This window comes from Oncorhynchus mykiss, chromosome 13 (genome assembly GCF_057628025.1).
Source record: "Oncorhynchus mykiss isolate SJ-2025 chromosome 13, ASM5762802v1, whole genome shotgun sequence".
Classification (NCBI taxonomy): domain Eukaryota; kingdom Metazoa; phylum Chordata; class Actinopteri; order Salmoniformes; family Salmonidae; genus Oncorhynchus; species Oncorhynchus mykiss.
In genome coordinates this window covers 49,385,109-49,403,490 of record NC_143034.1, presented here as the reverse complement: position 1 = coordinate 49,403,490, position 18,382 = coordinate 49,385,109, and the positions used below count along the sequence as shown (strand labels likewise).

Genomic DNA, 18,382 nt, shown 5'->3' with positions numbered 1-18,382 from the left:
TCTTACATCTCACCACTGACAGGAAGGAAGAATCACTGATTTAAAAAATTCTGCTGATAGCCCTTTCATGCAGCCAAATTAGCTAGTGGCCTCATGGGTGGAATGTTATTAATATTTTTCATAATTTCAAAATCTATAAACATTTTTTCTTTTTAAGTAACCAAAAATCTGGTGTTTCTATGTCAATGGTCTTATGTGATGTATATAAAGTGTAATATTGGGATGCCAACTCAAAATGTAATACATTTCAACTATATCTGACATGGTGTTTTATTTTTTTAAGCCCATAGCCATATGAGTGAGGTTTCAAAGTAGATATGTTTAAGACTACCAAGAAACACTGTGTGACCATGATTTTAGCCCATTGCAGTAAAAGGTAAAAAATATTGCCTCACTTAAGTGGGAAAACAATACAACAGTGCACAATCGAATTTTCTAACTACATTGTAGCATTTATATGGGCCCATAATCTCAATCACTCAGATGGAACATCAATATTTAATGACATTTTTTACTTTTTCTGCCAGACTGACATCTCTCTCTCTGCCATCTTTCTCTTTCTCTCCCTACAGAGGCTAACCAGATGAACAGTGTGGGTCCAGGATCATCACTAATGCCAGGCTTAGGGTCTCCTCCCCACCCCTACCCTTCCTTGGGACAGATCCCTAGCCCCTATGAGCAACAGCAACCTGGGAAAGAGCTCAATAAGTACGCCTCCCTCAAGGCTGTCGGTAAGAGACACACTTATTGCTCATTCTAAGATCTGCGGATATGGGAATACAGGAATAAGCGCTGAGCTGCTTCTCTGATTAACTTCATAATCAAAATAGCTAATCAGATTTCATCAGCTAATCAAAAGGGGTAATATATAATTTAATCATCATTTCAAATCTAATTAAATGCATATATTTCACAGTACAATATAAGAACCTGTGAAACCTTTGGAGACACCTACTGATTTAAGGGATTTCCTTTTTTTTAAAAACTAGTTTCTATATTGTAGAATAATAGTGAAGACATCAAAACTAGGAAGTAACACATGGAATCATGTAGTAATCAAAAAAGTTTTAAACAAATCAAAATATATTTTATATTTGAGATTCTTCAAACCCTTTGCCTTGATGACATTTTTTCACACTCTTGGCATTCTCTCAGCCAACTTCATGAGGTAGTCACCTGAAATGCATTTCAATTAACAGGTGTGCCTTGTTAAAAGTTCATTTGTGGAATTTCTTTCCTTAATGCGTTTGAGCCAATTAGTTGTGTTGTGACAAGGTAGGGGTGGTATACAGATGATAGCCCTATTTGGTAAAATACCATATGGCAAGAACAGCTCAAGGAAGCAAAGAGAAACGACAGTCCATCATTACAATTTAAAACATGAAGGTAAGTCAATCCGGAAAATTTCAAGTCCTTTGAAAGTTTCTTCAAGTGCAGTCGCAAAAACCATCAAGTGCTATGATGAAACTGGCTCTCATGTGGACCGCCACAGGAAAGGAAGACCCAGGGTTACCTCTGCTGCAGAGCATTAGTTTATTAGACTTAACTGCACCTCAGATTGCAGCCCAAATAAATGCTTCACAGAGTTCAAGTAACAGACACGTCTCAACATCAACTGTTCAGAGGAGACTGCGTGAATCAGGCCTTCATGGTCAAATTGCTGCAAAGAAACCACTACTAAAGGACACCAATAATAAGAAGAGACTTGCTTGGGCCAAGAAACACAAGCAATGAACATTAGACCAGTGGAAATCTGTCCTTTGGTCTGATGAGTCCAAATGTGAGATTTTTGATTCCAACCGCCATGTATTTGTGATACGCAGAGTAGGTGATGATCTCCGCCTGTGTGGTTCCCACGGTGAAGCATGGAGGAGGAGAAGGAGGAGTGATGGTGTGGGGTGCTTTGCTGGTGACACTGTCTGTGATTTATTTAAAATTCAATGCACACTTAACCAGCATGGTGACCACAGAATTCTGCAGCGATACGCCATCCCATCTGGTTTGCGCTTAGTGGGACTATCATTAGTTTTTCAACAGGACAATGACCCAAGACAGACCTCCAGGCTGTGTAAGGGCATCAGATGACCTGGCCTCCACAATCACCCGACCTCAACCCAATTTAGACGGTTTGGGATGACTTGGACCGCAGAGTGAAGGAAAAGCAGACAACAAGTGCTCAGCATATGTGGGAACTTCTTCAAGACTGTTGGAAAATAATTCCTCATGAAGCTGGTTGAGAGAATGCCAAGCGTGTGCAAAGCTGTCATCAAGACAAAGGGTGGCTGCTTTGAAGAATCTAAAATCTAAAATACATTTTGATTTGTTTAACACTTTTCAAATCAAATCTAATTAATTTTATTTGTCACATGCGCCGAATACAACAGGTATTAGAGCTTTAGAGTTAAATGCTTAAAAACAAACAAAATAGCACGGTTGGTTAAGAGCCAATAAAAAGGCAGCCATCCTCTCAGGCGCCATTCTTATTTTTTTGGTTACTACATGATTCATGTGTTATTTCATAGTTTTGATGTCTTCACTATTATTCTACAATGTAGAAAATAGTACAAAAAATTAAGAAACTTTTAACTGGTACTGCACATGCCATGCATACCTATAGTATGTGAGAAAGGGAAACCATTCCACTGAAATGGATGGGAATGGTACAGTATTTATTTGGCCATCTGTTAAATTGAAGGCATCTCTCTCATAAAAGAGGACGTGAGGATTATAAATATCAGCCGAGATCTCAAATGAGCATACGCCTCTGAAGTGTCGAACTTCCATGTAATCACACTCAAATGACATGATTAAATGTGGGCTAATTAACACAATGGAGATCTCAAATGATGAGCAAAAAAAAAAAAAACAAGCAGCTAGGGTAGATATGTTCTGCTGCCTGCTGGAATTATCAGTTAGCCTGGTCTCCGTCTCCATCCTAGCATGCTGTATGGTTACTTACTGAGAGACACTGTTTATGTAACACTTTCCGTTTAAAGAAAAACCTCAAGGAAAGAGAGGCTCTCAACAAAAATATTTACACTGTGTAAACGGTTTATTTCAAATTAGACAGGATAACAGATGTGGAATTTTGCCATTCAGAAAGGGAGGACAATAGACTACCTTTTAGGAAAATTACTGTAAGTGATTTGTCTCTCTAATTTCACGTCTCAAGGCTTGTCCATTGTTTTGCCTTTGTTGCTTTTAGGCGGCAATGAAAACCGTTTAAAAAGAAAGAAAGTTCTATATCACCTATAGTTTTGCTGCTGCAAATCATGAATGAGGTCTACATTGAGGGTCTACATTGAGAGTCAGATCGTATTGACCACAGAACTGATATTAGGATCATGAAACCATGTCTCTTTAGTTATCCTTCAACATTATATTGGAAAATAGATGTTCTATAACATTTTCAGAGGGAAACTATAATAAATTAAACATCACAGCTTGACCCACCCCTTGCACCGGGGAAAAGCATTATTTACTGCAATGTGTCTTATGCCTCACCTCTCAATTCCCTGAGTGCTAAATCCAAGGTTTGGGAAATGATCAACCAAAATCTAGCAATCAATTATTCTCTCCCGCTGTCCCCCCAGTGATTTTTGTAAGGTCACAGAATTGGATTTCTCACAGACATTTACAATCTGAACTGGCTAACTTATAAAGGAGCGGGAGCCCCATCAGGGAGGTGTCTGAAGACATTTTGGATCTGCCTGCCGCTCTTCTGGCTGTAAACACTAGGCTAATTATTTCTCATGCCATTCTCCAAAAAAGCTGTAATTATAATTGAGTTGAACATGACAATTCTGCAAGCAGCCTTCTCTTTGATGCATTCATTTAGGATACAAGTCTACATGAAGATCTCTGCAAGTTCAGTATTGTGTGTATGCCATTGACAGCGAATTAGATTGGGATTCTAATTTATGTATGGCTGTCGTGTGCCAGGGGATATTGTGGATTTCCTCGTCATGTAGTTATGTCAGAGACATTCCCTGTTATCTTTGCCTCTCCATTTGAAGCAAAATGCCACGGTGCTGAACTAATGCCTCTGAAATTTAGAAAAAGGGAATGATTAATTAGGCTCACAGGAAAGCAATGTCTAAGCATGTTGACTTTATCTTTAAGGTTTTTTTTTACACTGATTGATGCTCAAACAGTCAGTCGTTTTCTCCGTAGACCAATAGGAGAAACAGGCGCGTGAGCTAGCAGAGCTGATAAACGCTCTGATTAATAAACCAGAGAGACAGGCATCAGAAACCAGCTCGGCTTCTGATGGGGAATTAAAAGAAGTGATGGAGACATATTTGATAGTGTTATCACCCTAATTAAACAGGGGTCTCTTTATGGATTCGGCCCGATTCAACTAAAGGAACTTCAAAGCCCCTCGCCATAAATGGGGCTGGATGAGATGGCAGCTGTCAGAGTTGCAGAGGCTCAATCCCACAGAGGATGGTGTGGCGGCGGGCATGTGGAACATTCACCAGATTCTCTCTGTGACATCATAGACAATCAGATGAAACTTCTCTGACTGCTGCTAATCTAGTGTAGAGGCGTCAAGCTGCAGACGGATCATTAGGGGATACAAAGACTGTGGTGAAACATACACTACCGTTCAAAAGTTTGGGGTCACTTAGAAATGTCCCTGTTTTTGAAAGAAAAGCACATAATTTGTCATTAGGAAACCCTTTTGCAATTATGTTAGCACAGCTGAAAACTGTTGTCCTGATTAAAGAAGCAATAAAACTGGCCTTCTTTAGACTAGTTGAGTATATCTGGAGCATCAGCATTTGTGAGTTCGATTACAGGCTCAAAATGGCAGCATCATTAAATAGTACCCGCAAAACACCAGACTCAACGTCAACAGTGAAGAGGCGACTCTGAGATGCTGGCCTTCTAGGCAGTTGCAAAGAAAAAGCCATATCTCAGACTGGCCAATTAAAAGAAAAGATTAAGATGGGCAAAAGAACATAGACACTGGACAGAGGAACTCTGCCTACTAGAAGGCCAGCATCCCCGAGTCGCCTCTTCATTGTTGACGTTGAGACTGGTACTATTTAATGAAGCTACCAGTTGAGGACTTGTGAGGCGTCTGTTTCTCAAACTAGACACTCTAATGTACTCCTCTTGCTCAGTTGTGCACCGGGGCCTCCCACTCCTCTTTCTATTCTGGTTAGAGACAGTTTGCGCTGTCCTGTGAAGGGAGTAGTACACAGCATTGTACGAGATCTTCAGTTTCTTGGCAATTTCTCACATGGAATAGTCTTCATTTCTCAGAACAAGAATAGACTGACGAATTTCAGAAGAAAGCTCTCTGTTTCTGGCCATTTTGAGCCTAGTCAACTAGTCTAAAGAAGGCCAGTTTTATTGCTTCTTTAATCAGAACAACAGTTTTCAGCTGTTCTAACATAATTGCAAAAGGGTTTCCTAATGATCAATTAGCCTTTTTAAAGTAATAAACTTGGATTAGCAAACACAACGTGCCATTGGATCACAGGAGTGATGGTTGCTGACAATGGGCCTCTGTATGCCTATGTAGATATTCCATTAAAAATCTGCCGTTTCCAGCTACAATAGTAATTTACAACATTAGCAATGTCTACACTGTATTTCTGATCAATTTGATGTTATTTTAATGGACAGAAAGTGTGCTTTTCTTTCAAAAACAAGGACATTTCTAAGTGACCCCAAACTTTTGAATGGTAGTGTATCTAATGAGAGCTGCCCGGTGACTAGGGGATGGGAGGGAGAACAGAGGAATGAGTGCCGGTGGGGAAACTTATTAAACTGTTTGGGTTGAGTCTATATGAACCAATGTGGTCCCCTCCCTGCTCTCTGATTCTCTGATGTGTATTAAGCTGTGGGCCATTGATGTGTACGCTATGAAAGCACATTGTGCAGAGGGAGCTCTGTACTGCTCCTCTCTTGTTTGAGACGAGTCTCACTCTAATATGGCGTTGTCCGATCCAGAACATTGAGGCTGAGGCCGTCTGCCTCTCCCTCCGCCCACCAGGGTATCATAACAGATTAAAGGTCACCGGCAGGACATTTAATTAGAAAGTCTGAAATGTCACACAGGGAAATGACTAACGCTGTAGAGTATGGCGTTGCTCCACAATTAGTGAGGGGATAATGTTTTCAGAACAGGTCTGCACCAGATTGGACATGTCAAATGACACCATGTAACAATGTCAGTGGCTGTTATGGGCAAATAATGTCCGATAGTTAAAGGATATATTAAATATACTATAGAAATCAAGTAAACATTCCAGAATGCTCAGAGACATATTCATTTGCATATTACAATACAACTGTGCACACAGCCAGCTTTGAAAAGAGCAAAGTCCCCAACCAGTCTGGAGGGGGTTGTTTACTATTAGCTAAAGCCTGCATGTTTCCAGATGATAATGGCATTGTTGGGAAAATCATTTACATTTATATTCAAATGGCATGATGATATACAAGACATATCAACAACATTCAACACGGCTCAGGCAAAATGTACTATTCACCTAAAAAAACCTTTAGCTACCATTTTCTCAACTGTTCCTCACCCCACATGACAATATGTAATCTATCCCAGTTTAGGATTATTATGGCATGTGCATAAATATAGATTTGGAAACAGTCCAAAATCCTCAAATACTTCAATATCTCAACTAATCTAAATAAATCTCACCAAAGCAAAGACCTGAACATTTGCTATTGTCTGTGCATGACATTAACAAAATGGCTGTCATTACAATATTTTTTCATTTATGTTTTTTTTTGCTCTTGTGTATGTGTGTATGTCTGTTTCCAGCGGAGAAGGTTAATGACAACTTCTACACCAACCGGCGGCACATGGTAGAGATGGCAGCCAAGGGCAGTCTCCCTATGCACCCGATGCATCGCATAGAGCAGGAGCCCAGCAACCCCTACAGCCCTCCCTTACAGCCTTCCCTAAAGCAGAACGGACACAAGTCCAAAAGCACCAAGGGCCACAGCAGCCACAGCAGCAGCTCCCATACCCTGGCCTATGGCTCCAACACCATCGCCAACCCGGGGATGCAGAAGAACTGGGACGGCTCAGAGACGGTGGGCCGCCGGCAGAGCCACGGCACTAAGAAACACTGCACCATAGAGCAGGTGAACGAGATGCACAGCACCTCGCGCAGCCAGCACTACATGCCCCCGCAGCCCTACTTTGTCAGCAACAGCAAGACAGAAGTGACTGTCTGATCTGAGAGCCCACCCCACCACCATAACCACTATAACCCCAGCTGCAAGAAAGAGAGAGAGCGCGAGAGCGAGAGAGCGCGAGAGCGAGAGAGAGCGCAAGAGAGTTGGTCAGAAGGTTGCTGTAGAGGCTGAAGTAGAACAGCGGTCCTGGATTGAGAGCCCCTCCCTAGGGGTGCTGTGTGTCAACTAATGCGTGTGGCTGACTGTGCATGTGACAGGCATGTGTGGGACTCCTGCCAGTGGGGGGAGAGTGACCACAACAACATACTCCAAGCCTCCAAGGTTTCGGTCATCACTGTATTGGTGATTATATTGCAACTAATACAAACAAATCATATACTGCAAGTCAGACTAATAACATCAGTGAGCAGAGCATAGTAATGATTGACCTCCGATGGACAGGTTAGCCAGGATGAGCCTGGAGCCATGCAGTGGTGGAAGAGACTGGAACTGGACAAAAGCCCAGTGGCAATAGACTTTTCCTATTGTCAGTATTAACTGAGATCTCAAAGGGCCTGAAAATGTGTATCATCTCATGTAGTTTCCATTGAATCCGCCGCGGATAAGCCAGTAGGTTTAGATCTAGACGCAGTGGAGCAGAGGAGTGGAGCAGCCGATAGTAAAGGGATACATTGTTCTCCTCAACATTGATTGACATTTCCTCAGATGTTGTGTAGTGTATATACTGTGGGGGGGACTTGTTGGTAATGCTCATGCTCGGGAACCTCGGGCTCATGATTACATCTATCGGGAAACAGTGACAATTTCAGATATGGACTGTATATTCTCCTTCAGAAACGACAGGGCATGAGGTGGATGAGACTGCACCAAACCAGTTCTGTAGCCACAACGTTACACACACCCTACTCTGCTCTCTCTGGTGTTAGGGCTGTGCCTTTCTCTGAGAAAACTATGAAATACTGTTCAAATCAAAGAGCTCGTCTTATAAACCACTGCATAAGTTGTGGAATTTACTTAAATGTCTTCATCTTGCAAACAGGTCCACAACTGTCAGTTGAAAACGGTGAGTTACATCTATCATTTCACATTCTTTATTTCTGTTTCCATTTGACAATGCATTGTGTGTGTGTGTGTGTGTGTGTGTGTGTGTCTTTACCTTGGTACCTTAGATCAATGATAGAGAAAACACAGAAGGAATTGTGTCCTTTCCATACATGTAACGTCACTGCCAATACATTTGTGAATATATTGCCCATATATTTATGATAACTCCCAAATTGATTAGCATGGGATTAATGTTGTGCAGTGGTGCCTGTTTCTCACCCACCTCCATCAATACTACCAAATCTTTACATGGCCTAGAGCCAGGCCCCCCATCTCAGACTGTTGTGGCAGTAGAAAACTACTGAGGGCTCCTTTACGGCTACCCAGAGAGATGTTAAAGGGTAGTAGATGTTCCTGAAACAGCCAAAAAAAAGGTACAGCCTGGGTAAATAGAGTGGATGGATTTCATTTAGTATGCGATCAAGCCCTGAATTAAGACAGAGAAGGTCCTCTGAAATCACCATGAGTTGATGTCATTGCATGCACAAATCAATCTAGCTTTCTGTAAAAGAGAAATTGCAATAAATGGTTTCCCTATTTTTCTTATTATTATTTAAAAAAAGAAAATCTACAGTTTCATCAACTTTATAAGATATACACATAAAAATAAAATGTGTTCATTTTGAATATCTGGAGTAGCCTACTAAAACACCTGAGAGTACCCATGTACAAACACACAGGTCAAGATGTGCCTGTCTTTTCCATTGGGCTAGTTGTGCGTCATCAGATGAAAAATAGTACATTTTTCTCCCAACACTCCATTCTTGGGAGCCCACACGAGCGGCACAGTGCATTAGCATGCCACACTTACCAAAAAAAGCGTTTTAAATAAAGGACTTCTGATGCAATTTGCCATGTGTTGCGTTTGTCACTGCCCACTGATTCAAGAGCAGCCCACACTTTGTCCGCATGTCTTAATCATGCCTCTCAACTTTCCATGGCTTTCAACTGTCCATTAGTCTGTCTGCCAGTGACAAAGTGGCTCTAATGGCTGGAGGAGTGACAGCCAGCAGCTTGTCGTTCATTCTCTTACTCACCACATGAGATCTGGTAAGAATAGCCGTGAGTCACATTCCCTACTTTTAGAACTTTGGAAAGCATTAGAGGTGGACAAAAATTATTTTTATTTTGTGGTTGGTTCAGTACGAAAAACTAGACTAAGGGAACAATCCTCAATACTGATTTGCTAAGGCCTACTATACAATACGTGCTTGTATTTTTAACCACATTTGAACCAGATACTGTATGTATTGTATAGTCCAGGCACACAACTATATGTTTTGAGTGTGTTATCACATTGTCAGTGAAACGTAATGCACCAATACTGTAGATTGCTGCAATATGCTAACAACCAACCACCATCTCATTTCTCATAATAAATATGTTCAAATCTTTATTTTGCTATTGCATGACAAAACTCACAGTCACACAAACTGCAACACGTTGTATTGTTGTTTAATCACACAAGACACTTGTATGGAGAATTTTCTAGACTAGACTCGTCATATATGCAGTTTTTGGCATATATACAACGCATATCAGTTCAACATTTGCACCAATAAGACAGAAGACTTCAGAATACCAATGATGTGATGCAAAAAAAATGGATGCATATTTGTGTATTACATTTGTCTATACAAAACAATGTCCAACAATGAAAATGGTAAGGAAAAATATTGCAAATTTGCATTGACTGCAAAAGGGCTGATTCTTTAGGTCATAAATATAGAGACATATTTAGTATGGCTGTACAGTACATAGTTAAGGTGATGTTTTGGTAGGGCCATAGAATAAGTCTGTGCCTTGTGTCCAAATGAAATGTGCACCTGATTTAATTGTCCAAATACTGACTGGTCTAGGAACAGATTGATGCATAATATTATACAGTATAGCATGACATGAAATCACTGTTCCACTTCAAAGGACCCTCTCAATATCAATATCATATCCAACAAGAGTTCATTTAAAAAAAAAACTATAATCACCAGAAAATGTATCTGGTTTCTCAGTGTTAAAACATGTGCAGAAGTCCACAGCTCCATTGATTGTAGATAGAGTGCACCTATTATACTGTTCCAGTCATGGAGGGAACCTAGAGTAACACTTGTATGTGTAGTAGTGAAGTATAACTCCCTCACTCAAATAGCTTCCACTGATATAATAGCATAAAACATGTACATGACGTGTAGATTAACATTCCAGCTGACTGGTCATCATGCTACATAATGGCATACTGTAAAGTAATAGCACAATGGCCGTTGACTCTAAATCATGTCCTATGAAATGATTTAACTATTTACATCCAAACTTTGCTCATTTCTCAATCTAAATAAAAACATTCTCTACCTAATCCTCATTGAACTAAATTGTGCCCCTGGCTGAGGCTGAATTGCATTCATGATGCAGCTAGTGGTCTTGGTTCCAACCTTTAGGAGTGGGAAGACGATGGTGCTCTTTGTCAGTGGATCATGTTATTCGTGAAGCACAACTGATTTTGTATCCTAACAAAATGAAATATTACTTGTCATAAATGTATGTGCAAGTTGGGAAGCGGAAACTCCATTGTATTGTACACATCTAAAATCATATTTACAATAAATCTGTTTCTTCTCAAGATTTTTGTGGTGAGGTACAGTATATCCATGGTTGCATTATTTGAATGTTGCATTTCTCTTGATCTTACTATGATTAGGCTTTAGCTTAGAGGGCTAACACTTGTGTCACCCAACGCAATGGAGACCCAGGTTAGAACCCAATCGGTCATTCATCCAGTCAGCATTTCTAGTGAACATACAGGAGGCTGCATAGATCATCGTAAACTTGCAGAAATTCCTTTGAACAGCATCCACTTGCAGCCATTCAGTCTAGACTGATTGTGTTCCCATTCATTCAACTTAGCTAATAAAACCCCAGTCGTCCTACGCCACGCCCAGTTCCCTGTAGTGAGAGTTAACCTGGCTGTCTAGCGCGATCATTTAGCTGCCCTGTTAGTTCATCTATCAGCAGGAGAAGAGCCCTGCCTTTCTCTTCATGTTGAGATGGCTCTTCATTAAAGCCCAATCTGTCCCTGGACGTTTTTATTGACACACAAACTCTGCTGACCTTTCTATGGAGATTGTTCTCCTTCGACACCATCCATCAGCAGTGAGGCGATGGTGTCAGCGCCACATTAAATGTTTGCTCAAACAGAAGGTCTTTACAGGTACTTTAGAGGTACTATCGGGACCCTCAGCTTCAATATTTTCCACCTTCAAATTGGCCATTGAGTGGGGCAAGTTAAGAAACAGAGGATTTTTTTTCTTCTACCGGTTTTAACCCACTTTATCTAGCTAATCAGATTAAATATGACTTTTTACAATAAAGTTATTTGAGTAAAGTTTAGATTTTGTAAAACATTTTCTAAGACAGTGAGCAACATTTTGAGACGTTTAAGAGATGATTTTCAAAACGGTTGCCAGACTTATTACAGATGGAGATGGCAGCTGTTGAAGTGCCTATGTCACTCTCATGTGAAGTGGTCAGTACGAGCTAATCTCCTGCTTCAGCTTGGATAAATATAGAACTGGAATCGTTCCTGTAGCTCCCAGCAGACAATGAGCCTGTGGATGTCACAATGTATTTTATTGTTTATTTCACCTTTATTTAACCAGGTAGGCTAGTTGAGAACAAGTTCTCATTTGCAACTGCGACCTGGCCAAGATAAAGCATAGCAGTGTGAACAGACAACAACACAGAGTTACAGATGAACATGTGCAGGTAGAGATACTGGTGTGCAAAAGAGCAGAAAAGTAAATAAACTAAAAACTGTATGGGGATGAGGTAGGTAAATTGGGTGGGCTACAGTATATACCGAAGGACTATGTACATCTGCAGCGATCGGTTAGCTGCTCAGATAGCAGATGTTAAAAGTTGGTGTAGTTAAAGTTGGTGTGGTTGATGTAGTTGTTTAAATGGCTGGATCTGAGTGTGACTGACTAGCGCACCTAGTCGGCACCTGGACAGCAATTAGTCAAAGAAAATCTTTCCATGTCTTATCTTTAATGGGATGCCATTGTGCAGGACAGGACTCCCAGTAACTATTAGCGGTTGGTGGCAGTGGCTAGGTAAACAAACCCATAGCGTGGATTCTTTTGCAGTCCCTCTTTGTCCGTAGACTGCTTTCAAAGTAAGGAAACAAACATGAAATTTCATAATTTGGCTGAAATATCCCTTTAACACCCATATGTTGGAAGAGGCTCGCTGAGACTAGCAAGTGGTTGCACAGTCATTCTAATGCTATGAGTGGTTGTGTTCTGAGACCATCTGGAATACCTTGTTTTGCTATCTGTGCTTATGAAACAAGGACATCTGCTCAAGAAGCATTATCTGGTCTCAGCAAGACCACAGATGCTGCCAACAGAGACCCGACTCAGACTAATCCAGACTGCTCATCTGATTAATCATGTCGCAATGAAACTTCACTGTTCACAGAACTACTTTGGCATCCGTGACTCATGCCCAGACATCTATGCTCAATTTTAGAGTTTGGCACCTTTGTTTGTCATCCCTTTTACTTTAAATGTCTGCTGTTGACAAACGTCACTCTAAGGTCAGGTGTAATTCGCTGAGAGGTGTTAAGGGTCCTAAAGGGTATTGAGGCTGTGTCATTGATTCTTATTAGGTGAATGAACTACATTCAACGAACCGACCTTGCTCAAAAGCTAAGCAAATGAAACAGAACTGGATGTATCTCTATCCTCAAATAGGGTTTCAACATGTAAAGGTTATTTTTGTCCTAAAGCCATGCTATTTTCGTTTCATTTTGCAGAACACTTGAGTATTAACCTAGAAACCCAGTAAGACCTTGTATATCAACAGTGTGACAGCCTGTTATCATTTTTACACGAACCCTCTTTAATGACAATGGCGCGACACCAGACAACCTTCCAACTGCCACTGTCTCACCTGCTGTGGGCTTGGCCTAATTACTACAGTTAATGTTCTAGTAATTAAGGCCACACTGAAGCAGGAGTTACTGTATTATAATGTACTGCTTATGTTGTGATGCTGACACCCAGGCTTCCCATAAGGAGCATTTTATTTCACATCTTCTAGCCTTGGAGTGAAGATACTGGGAGAAAAACTGGTTGAATCAACGTTATGTCCATGTCATTTCAAACAAACAAGTCAATGTGATAACATTGAATCAACATGGAAAACTAATTGGATTTGAAAAAAGTCATGAACGTAAGGGAATTATTATTTTTTTTTCACCCAATGTTTAACCTAAATCCAATGACATGGTGATTTCATGATTGTTGATTTCACGTTGAATTCACAACCAAATGTAAATCAAAACTAGATGTTGAACTGATGTCTATGCCCAGGGGGTAGGTTATAGGTTCACTGACCAAAACTGAGGTTCCAACTTTGGATTAAACTTCATAGAGTTTAAAATATCTCCTGCTATATAACATTCCAAAAACAACCACATCACAGATATCTTATTATTGATCTTGTTAAAGTATTCAACTTTTTCTGCTAGAACTATCTGCCCCAAAGAATAAAAATATGTCGTTCTGGAAAAAGAAAGGAAGTGCATCTCTGTGGTTGTTTCTTCATTGATCTCAGGCTCTGCAGGTGCAGGATAACCTTCATGACATCTCACGTCAGAAGTGGAAGAAAGACTGATGTGTTTCATTTGACTGCAGAGAGGGCAAGAGAAAGAGAGAGAGAGAGAAAGAGAGAGAGAAAGAGAGAGAGAGAAAGAGAGAGAGAGAGAGCACCATTAGCGCTGAGAGAGAGAAAAAAAACTATTCTTGAAATCATATAGTGACCCAGCACAAACGTGTATGTGTGTCTGTGTATGCTTGAATGTACTGTATGTAGGCCTAAGCAGCATTCCAGATCTGAACGTCCAGTCTAATAAAAGGACAACCTTTCAGTGAGAGGAAGTGGGCCACTCACTATTTTGGACAGAAAACTGTTCAAACAAAAGCACCTACGTTCTGATGGATTCATTTAAATAGGCCAATGTAATTCATAACAGCTAACGGTCTAAGGTTTGCACTCCCAGGAGGCTGTCAAAGAAAAGCAATTTACTCCACTTTCCAACATTTAGCATAATTTCCTTTGTATGGCAAAAAGTACAAATAGAACTTGGCCAGCCCGCAGAGGGAAAGTCCAAGTGGAGGCTACAATGCAACTCATTCTCCATCATGAGTCGTTATAAGATTACAGACTTCAAAGTCAAGTCCCTGTTTGCTCTTAGAAAGACGGAGCCGGAGAGAATGTCTGCCATTTTATTGGTTCTTAACCAACCGTGCTATTTTGTTTAATTTTTTTTCGCATTGTTTGTAACTTATTTTGTACATAATGTTGCTGCTACCGTCTCTTTTGACCGAAAAGAGCTTCTGGACATCAGAACAGCGATTACTCACCTCGAATTGGACAAATATTTTTTCTTTAATGAGATGGACGGGAAGGATATACTGCAAACACACGAACAGGCCCTCATTCCCGTCAGTCGCTGGAGAAAGAAACGGAGATTTGGCGGAAAGAGATCGGGGTGCCTTGTGAGGATCAGGCAACGAGTGCCTAATCTCCCTGTGCCATCCGTACTGTTAGCTAACGTTCAATAGCTGGAAAATAAATGGGACAACCTGAACATTAAAAACTGTAATATCTTATGTTTCACCAAGTCGTGGCTGAATGACGATATTAAAAACATACAGCTGGCGGGTTTTACACTATATCGGCAGGTTAGAACAACAGCCTCTGGTAAGACACGGGGTGGGGGCCTATGTATATTTGTAAACAACAGCTGGTGCATGATATCTAAGGAAGTCTCAAGGTTTTGCTCGCCTGAGGTTAGAGTATCTCATGATAAGCTGTAGACCACACTATCTACCTAGAGAGTTTTCATCTGTATTTTTCGTAGCTGTCTATATACCACCACAGACCGATGCTGGCACGAAAACCGCACTAAAGGAGCTGTATACCGCCATAAGCAAACAGGAAAACACTCATCCGGAGGCGGCTCTCCTAGTGGCCAGGGACATTAATGCAGGGAAACTAAAGTCAGTTTTTACCCGAACCCTAACCCGAACCCAACCAGAGGGGAAAACACTCTAGACTACCTTTACTCCGCACACAGAGACGTGAACAAAGCTCTCCCTCGTTCTCCGTTTGGCAAATCTGACCATGATTCTATCGTACTGATTCCTGCTTACAAGCTAAATTTAAAGCAGGAAGCACCAGTTACTCAGTCTATAAAAAAGTATTTCAGATGAAGCAGATGCTAAACTACAGGACTGTTTTGCTTGCACAGACAGGAATATGTTCCGGGATTATTCCGATGGCATTGTGGAGTACACCACATCAGTCACTGGCTTCATCAATAAGTGCATTGATGACGTCGTCCCCACAGTGACTGTATGTACATACCCCAACCAGAAACCATGGGTTACAGGCAACATTCACACTGAGCTAAAGGGTAGAGCTGCCGCTTTCAAGGAGTGGGACTCTAGCCCGGAAGCTTATAAGAAATTCCACTATGCCCTCCAAAGTACCATCAAACAGGCAAAGCGTCAATGCAGGACAAAAATGTAATTGTACTACACCGGTTCTGACACTTGTCTGATGTGGCAGGACTTGCAAACTATTACAGACTACAAAGGGAAGAACAGCTGAGAGCTGCCCAGTGACATAATCCTACCAGACGAGCTAAATAACTTCTATGCTCACTTTGAGGCAAGCAACACTGAAACATACATGAGAGCATCAGCTGATCTGGACAACTGTGTGATCACGCTCTCCACAACCAATGTGAGTAAGACCTTTAAATAGGTCAACATTCACAAGGCCATTCACGCCAGACGGATTACCAGGACGTGCACTGCGAGCATGCGCTGACCAACTGGAAACTGTCTTCACTGACATTTTCAAACTCTTCCTGTCTGAGTCTATAATACCAACATGTTTCAAGCAGACATCCATAGTTCCTGTGCCCAAGAACACTAAGGTAACCTGCCTAAATGACTACCAACCTGTAGCACTCACGTCTATAGCCATAAAAATGCTTTGAAAGGCTGGTCATGGCTCACATCAACACCATTGTCCCAGAAACACTAGACCCACTCCAATTTGCATACCGCCCCAACAGATCCACAGATGATGCAATCTCTATTGCACTCCACACTGCACTTTCACACCTGGACAAAAGGAACACATATGTGAGAATGCTATTCATTGACTACAGCTCAGCGTTCAACACCATAGTGCCCTCAAAGCTCATCACTATAATAAGGCCCCTGCGACTAAACACCTCCCTCTGCAACTTAATCCTGGACTTCCTGATGGGCCGCCCCCAGGTGGTGAGGGTAGGTAACAACACATCCGCCACGCTGATCCTCAACACGGGTGGCCCCTCAGTGGTGCGTGCTCAGTCCCTTCCTGTACTTCCTGTTCACTCATGACTGCACGGCCAGGCACAACTCCAAGACCATCATTAAGTTTGCTGATGACACAACAGTGGTAGGCCTGATCACCGACAACGATGAGACAGTCTATAGGGAGGAGGTCAGAGACCTGACCGTGTGGTGCAAGGACAACAACCTCTCCCTCAACGTGATCAAGACAAAGGAGATAACTGTGGACTACAGGAAAAGGAGGACCAAGCAAGCCCCCATTTTCATCGACGGGGCTGTAGTGGAGCAGGTTGAGAGTTTCAAGTTGCTTGGCGTCCACATCACCAACAACCTAACATGGTCCAAGCACACCAAGACAGTCGTGAAGAGGGCACGAGAAAGCCTATTCCCCCTCAGGAGACTGAAAAGATTTGGCATGGCAACTGCTCGGCCTCTTACCGCAAGGCACTACAGAGGGTAGTGCATACGGACCAGTACATGACAGGGGCCAAGCTTCCTGTTATCCAGGACCTCCATACCAGGCGTTGTCAGAGGAAGGCCCAAAAAATTGTCAAAGATTCCAGCCACCCTAGTCATAGAGTGTTCTCTCTGCTACGGCAAGCGGTACCAGAGCGCCAAGCCTAGGTCGAAGAGGCTTCTAAACAGCTTCTACCCCCAAGCCATAAGACTCCTGAACATCTAATCAAATGGCTACCCAGACTATATGCATTGCCCCCCCCCCCTCTTCTAAGATGCTGCTACTCTCTGTTATTATCTATGCATAGTCACTTTAATAACTCTACCTAGATGTACATATTACGTCAATTACCTCGACACTCGTGCCCCCGCACATTGACTCTGTACCGGCACCTCCTTTATATAGCCCCGCTATTGTTATTTACTGCTGTTCTGTAATTATTTGTTATTCTTATCTCTTACTTTTTTTAGGTATTTTCTTAAAACTACATTGTTGGTTAAGCATTTCACTGTATTCGGCGCATGTGAAAAATATAATTTGATTTGATTTGACGTGTGCTATAATGTAGATGACTGAGATATGATATTGTTGAATAGCAGCAGAGTAAAGATGTGTGACACCTCCTTGGGGATGTACTGTGCAGTTTACATTGAGGGGCTGTGAAGTAGAGGACTTCTCAGGTCCAAAAAGTTGGACCTGGACCCAAACAGACCAGAGGATAATCAGATCCAGATCCGATCCCAATAGAAAATATGAATTTCAGACCCGAACCCGTGAAGAACTCTACTGGGGAGCAATTTTGAAATGATAGAATTTCTATTGTCTCACTCACACACAGGGCCTTTGGAGATGTCATTTGATTGGAACATCATAATCCCTGAAATGACAAGCAATTTCATCTGTGGATCAGGATGATTTACAGAAAAAAGCTGCATGGAAGTGGATTTCCTGGAATTGATTAAAATTGGCAGTTTCGTGCCTTCCGAAAGCCAGCTTTTCATCCATCTATTTTTAAACCAATATTTTCTGCAGTTACACAATTAGAGCTAAATCCAGACTAATGAAGTAAAATGGAAGATGTACTGTATCTGAGAGGAACAAACAGGTATTCTGTGGGAGATTGCAGGTCAGGTTATATGGAGAGTTGCTTTCAGATCGAGAGCGTGATCCCCCTGGCAAGCTAGTTCTGTCCAATCATGTACACGGTGGTGGTGCTTTGGACTTAGTGAACATCGGA

The 18,382-nt window shown here is 41.6% G+C and overlaps 1 protein-coding gene across 1 annotated transcript in view; it reads left to right on the top strand.

Moving 5' to 3' along the window:
* The window catches only part of shisa9b (shisa family member 9b), a 28,124-nt gene extending 17,230 nt beyond the window's left edge, over positions 1–10,894 (top strand). Inside the window, exons 3-4 of the mRNA XM_021557855.3 lie at positions 573–731; positions 6,797–10,894. Coding sequence (XP_021413530.1) covers positions 573–731; positions 6,797–7,215 — 578 coding nt within the window. The 3' untranslated portion in view covers positions 7,216–10,894. The remainder of the gene's footprint in view (positions 1–572; positions 732–6,796) is intronic.
* Positions 10,895–18,382: the final 7,488 nt, after the last annotated feature.